The 6,000-nt window shown below is 29.9% G+C and overlaps 1 protein-coding gene across 3 annotated transcripts in view; it reads right to left on the bottom strand.

Annotated features, from left to right (window-relative positions):
* CNTLN (centlein) overlaps positions 1–6,000 on the bottom strand; it is a 284,539-nt gene that overhangs the window by 151,811 nt on the left and 126,728 nt on the right. For all 3 annotated transcript variants that reach the window (XM_090274078.1, XM_090274077.1, XM_090274079.1), the window contains 2 exons: positions 2,290–2,466; positions 354–479 (listed from right to left, as the gene is read on the bottom strand). In XM_090274078.1, the coding sequence (XP_090130204.1) occupies positions 354–479; positions 2,290–2,466 (303 nt within the window). The remainder of the gene's footprint in view (positions 1–353; positions 480–2,289; positions 2,467–6,000) is intronic.

Below are 6,000 nucleotides of genomic sequence, written 5' to 3' on the forward strand. Positions count from 1 at the left end.
GTAGAGCTTTTAATTCACTTGTCTTATGTTTATTATATATAAAAACACAAGAAATTGCTTTTTACTTGCTAAAGTTCTATTTTTTGCCTCTGAAAACCTATAAGAAATGTATTCCAGATATTAAGCCAAAATATCCCCAAATAATTTTAAAGTGGTAAACAGTATTCAAATAGCATTTTTATTACTTTATAATCCTCAGAAATCTTAAGCAAGACCAACTGATCACACATTTTTATACGTGTAATTAAATAAAGGGAAGATAAATGATAAGCAGTAATTGGTGAAATAAATGTTTACTTTGCTATATCTTTACTTTTGCAAGGTTATTACTAAAGAAATAATTTCATGTTCACCTTTAGTTGTAGTGCCTTCTCTAAGTTTTCAATCTTTCTTTCAGCTTTTCTCAGCTTCTTTAGCTCCTCTGAGTCTGTGGAAAAGCTCTTTGGGGACAAAGACCTTGAACGTTTCACAGGTGGTTCCTCGAGAATAGAACAAGGACATGGTTGAACTAGTAGGAACACTGGATTATGAAAGACATGCAAAATTAAAGAACAAGTAATTTTGAATACTAATAATGAATTATAAAAAAAATCCTGCATGGAATACCAGAGAAATAACAAGCGGAATTACCACAGTGCTACTGCTAAAGGTTTCTCTGTGACTCGTTAATGAGAATATTCATTTACATTTACATTGTTTCTTTCAGAATAATGATGTCCCATTAGGGAAGACTAAAGGGTTATAGACTCAGAAATGCAAGAAACCTCATTACAAAGGAGGGGATAGAGGCTGGTCTAATTGCTCTATAAGGGTCCAAGGTTACACTTGATAGGACAACCAGAAACAAGAGGGAAAGAATTTTTTTTCCCTTTGAAATAGTTTAACACACTGTGAAGTTGAAGGAACAATATGCTTGAGGAATATAAATAAAACAGACAGTAGATCTTATACCATAATGACCATATGGTCATTAACTATAATGTGGCTAACTAGAGACATGAATGTGTGTTTATATTATGTACAGCTTCATATACCAATCTGGAGAAGGAATATGTAAAAGCAACTATTAAGCTGGGTAACATATTGTTCAAACTTACTGAATGTCCTTATGAAAGAAAGAAAATTTTGTTAAAAACATCCTTCTAGTTTTCTTGACATTTGTTAAAAGCAATGAAACAGCAAATCAGTACATTTTTAAACTTTGGCAATACAGTAAGCAACCAAATTAGGTGCTGTAATGTTGTCTCTCAATTTTAGGAATGTTTTATTTCATTTAAATGAAGTTTAATGCCATCAAAGTATTGCAAAACTGCAAGAAATGTAAAATGCAGTTATGTTTAAATTTTAAAAAATATATACATCACACGTACATACATAAAGCTTGTTTTTCTGTAAATTATTAATATAGAGGCAGTAAATAAAAGTACCAAAGAAATATGAGTCTAATTTTAAATGCTTTTTTTATTAAGATAGTTTGTTCTACTCGGGAAAGATTGAAAAGAACCAAAAACAATTATCTTGAAAACATGGCTTACTACTTTTAAAAACATTATTTTCTATTACTGAAGTAATAAGTGTGAGAATATATGTCTAAAACTACTTATTTTTAGTAAAATGTTACTTGGATTTGTCTAGAAATAACACTTACAATGTAATATTATGAAATTATAGTATTAGTCAATGTTCACAGAATTTTTTGCAACATAACAGGAATATGAAATGAATACTACAAAAAGGAAAAGCTGAGATGCTAATAGACAACAAACATGCTACAAAATTGTTTACTTTTCACTATTGCTGTGCCTTTAAATCTGAACATTTATAACCATACATATTAATGTTAAATTCCATTTAATAGTTCATAATTCGTATTGGCAGTATTTAAATATCTCTGAATAAAACAAAAACATTAAAATATATTTTCTTCTAACTAAAATTAGAATATTGAGTTAATGACTAAAACCATTTTAAAATTTTAAGCAGATTAATTTATCTGTAGATTAGGTAAATGAAGGATACTTGTCAAATTTTTTTTTAATATAAGAATATTAATTTACTGCAAACATGTATAATAATACTAATTATTTCATTAATTAAACTACGACTATATATTCAGTGCTTTTAAAAAGGGAAAACATCTACCCCCAACAATTATTTTATTGAGTGTTTGGCACATAATATTTTTTAAAAGCTTTCAGAAATACAAGTGCAGCTGTTGGTTTTTTAACTTCATTGCTTGTCTTACCAGCTTCATCCTGACAAATTAACAAAATGACAAAAGGTCCTTACCTTTTGTTTCCTTTCAGTACTTGTCAAGATACTCTTTTCTGAGGAACTCTTATTGGTAGATCTGTTCTCTGACAGTTTTTCATTTGCTACTTTCAGTTTCTCCTGTAAATACTCAATTTCAGACTTCTGTGAAACCATTAAGGTTTCTAAACTTGATAAAGATGGCCGTTGAAACACCTATTTTAAAAAGATATGTGCAAATGCAATTATATCTTTTACATATATGCAAATATTTAAATATAATATTATGTCATAAGTATAATATTCAGAAAATTTCCTTTCAATAATAAACTGTAAACAATTAGCTAAACTTCTATCATCCAAATAGAATGGCATTTTTCTACAAAATAACCAAGAGTTTGTATAAACATTTGCATAAATAATATTGTCATACAGATTTGTAAGAGAAAAAATTTAAAGCATGGTTGCATAATACACACCACTGACCTACAAGTTATTTCAAATTTATAATTATACACATATGTATTTCCTCACAAAATACTCAATCTATCATCTTATCATCAAGAGTTATGCAATGCCATAGAATATAAAACTGGGAAAAGGAAACCAGCAGTACTATAGGTCTAATTTTCTTTTAATATATCATATTTTAATAATAACAAACTCAAAGAACCCTTATAGTTTTAAAAGTTAATACAGTTCACAGTCGTCTCTTTGAAATTCATTCCTATATCAGATAAACTGCTAATGGTAAGCACCACTTTTAAGAACAGAAATCACAGGAAAATTATGCTTGAAGGAAACATGTTCATGAAAATTAGCATCCCGCAAAGTTCTAGTGCCATTTTGATAATCTATTGGAAACCGTTAAAATTCATGCATGTATGCTTTTTCAAATTAAATTCATTTACAAAAATCAAAAACACTAACTCACAGTGAAAAGTATTTTGTTGATTTCCAGCAAAGAAAAGTCAAATCCTATGATTCTAATATTATTACTATGAATCAATAGCCCTGGAAATAGTCTCATTTAAAATGTAAAGAGCCCTATACTTCCTAAATGATTAATTCTTAAACACTATGACAAAAATATGTTAAGTCTAACTTTTCTGAATTAACATTAGGAAATACTATCCTTTTCTGGTTTTGCTTACTTTTTTCTTTTATTAGGAGATTGGCAAGATTTTCCTAATTCTAAATTGTAACTTTTATAATTAGAGAAGCATCTGTGATTTACACTGTTATACTTCCCTCATATAAGAATCACATGGTTTGTTTCCCAACCTTTATTCTATTATACTACTAAATATTTTTCTCCATGTTGTTTATATATTGTACTGCTACCACACTTACAATATAGTAAAAACTGACTCCATTACCATGCTTTGAATATCAATTTAAAATACTCTAAAAGCACTTTCTTCCAAACTCTACAGGACTTTGCCCTATTCTGTCCTCCCCCTTTTTATAACTGTATGGCTTTGATTTCTTTTGTTTTCTTCTTCAAATTTTGTAAGGTAATATATGATGTTTATAAATATTTCCTTTTCTATATTACTTCTGTAGTTTTCCTTTTTACTGTATTTTTGGGGGTGACACTGGTTCACAAAATTATACAGGTTTCAGGTGCACAATTTTATAACATATCATCTGTACACTGTATTGTACAGTGTGTTCACCACCCCAAGTCAGGTCTCCTTCCATCACCATTCATCCCCTTATTCCCTCCTTCGCCTCCCTCTACTGCCTCCTCCCAAGCAATCATATTCTTTGATTGGGCTGCCAATCTAAATAATTTTTAAGACTCTCTGCTCTTGTTCAGATTTCATTAAATAAAATTATGAAGAATATATCCAAAGTTTCATCGCTTTCAAAAAATTTCTCAACAAATTATTCAAGATCCAACAAAAATTTAGAATAAAACAGGAAAAACATAACTTTAATGTACTGGGATATCTAATAAGCAGTCCTACGTTCTTTAATAAGTGAATTTTCTAAGTCATCATTAGATTAAAAAGTAATAGATAAAAATGTAAAAAACATGAATATTCAGTTAAGAAACTGTAATGATAAGTAATTCAAATATTCATGGAGACATTAAATAAGCTTCAACAGTGAATATTGTCACTATAATAGAAAAAGGTGTCATACTTAAGTACCATTCCTTCAAAAGACCTCAGTAACTAATAACAGAACTTTAAAACTAAAAAAATACTATGGAATTAGTAATTAAAACAAATTGACATAGGAGCCAGGAAGATAATATAAATAAATAAGTACGATGGTTGTGTTTAGTTGGTTTTAAAATCACAGCTTTAGAATTCATTCAGTTGACACTCTGTATAAATATTAAATATGTATATATGTATTCTTGACTTACACAAGAAAACTTACACATGCTACCAGATTTTTTTAAAAAACATGCTCCCCCCCACCTCTCTCTCTCTCACTTGCACGCATGCCTTTAATCCCTTTTCCTAGAGGTACCTGCACAAGAAGCACTTCACATTTCTCTTAATACGATCATTTTTTAAAGTATAAGTGAAATGTCAAATGACAGCCTCAATATGAATGAGTAGGAGGCTATCTGTGACAGTATTCTGCTCCAGCCAATTGTTTGCATAGAGAAGTGTGGCCCACTACTGCCAGATCTATTGATTTTTCAAAAGCAGCAAGGAATTTGGATTTCTAAAAAAATCCTAATTTTAAAATACTGTCTCAACTCAGTTTATGACTCCTGTATTTTGAGAACATGATGATGAGAATATAAACCGCTACAAATTTCCAAGGGAAATTTTAATATATTCATCAAAGACATGAAAATGTATCAAGTCTCTGATGGCATTCTAATCATGTTGAGGATTGATATAGAAAGTCATAAATGATAAACAGTTAAGTGAGATAAGCATGTTACAAAAGAATATAGTATTAGTGTGTAGAAATAGATTTCACCAAATATGCATAGGAAACATGTTATATAGTGTTATTTCTGAGAGGAGAAATTATATGTGAATTATTTTTTGATACTTATCTGAATTTCCTAAAATTAAAAAAAATGAATATGTAACTAAATTTTTTTTTAACCCTCATCCAAGGACATTTTTCATTGCTTTTAGAGGGAAAGGAAGGGAGAGAAACATCGATGAGAGAAAGAAGCATCAATTGGTTGCCTCCCATACACGCCTAAACTGGGACTCGAACCCTCAACCTTTCGGTTACAAGATGATGCTCTAACTAACCAGGGCACTAAATGTTTTTTTAAATGTAAATTTTTCCTGCAAAAAAAAGGAATTAAAGTTCCATATAAAAAATAAGTACAGATAGGGGAACTGTAAATGGAAGTCATTCCATAATCTCATCTATCAGAGTACACTAATGATAAGTTTGGGATATATTACCCAAACTTCTTAAAAAAAATAAAAGAAAAACAACTGTAATCCTGCCCTTTAACCTGCTTTTTAAAAAATATAATTTATTTTTAGAACAGTTTTTATACTGACAGAAAAACTGAGTTCTCCTATACCCCATCTTCCACTCTCACACACCCAGTTTCCTCTATTATGCACCTCTAAAATAACATCACTGTAATGAACCAATATTCATACATTTGTTAACTTTTAATACTATTACAGTTGTTCCCCATCTCCCCCTCCCCTTTGACCACCTCCACCCAGCCCCTGCTCTCCCTCCTCTGGCCTTCATTGAAGTCAATAGTATATTCAAATATCCATAGTTTTTATTGAATGCCCT

The sequence above is a fragment of the Furipterus horrens genome, unplaced genomic scaffold (genome assembly GCF_987537825.1).
Source record: "Furipterus horrens unplaced genomic scaffold, mFurHor1.1.pri manual_scaffold_4, whole genome shotgun sequence".
Classification (NCBI taxonomy): domain Eukaryota; kingdom Metazoa; phylum Chordata; class Mammalia; order Chiroptera; family Furipteridae; genus Furipterus; species Furipterus horrens.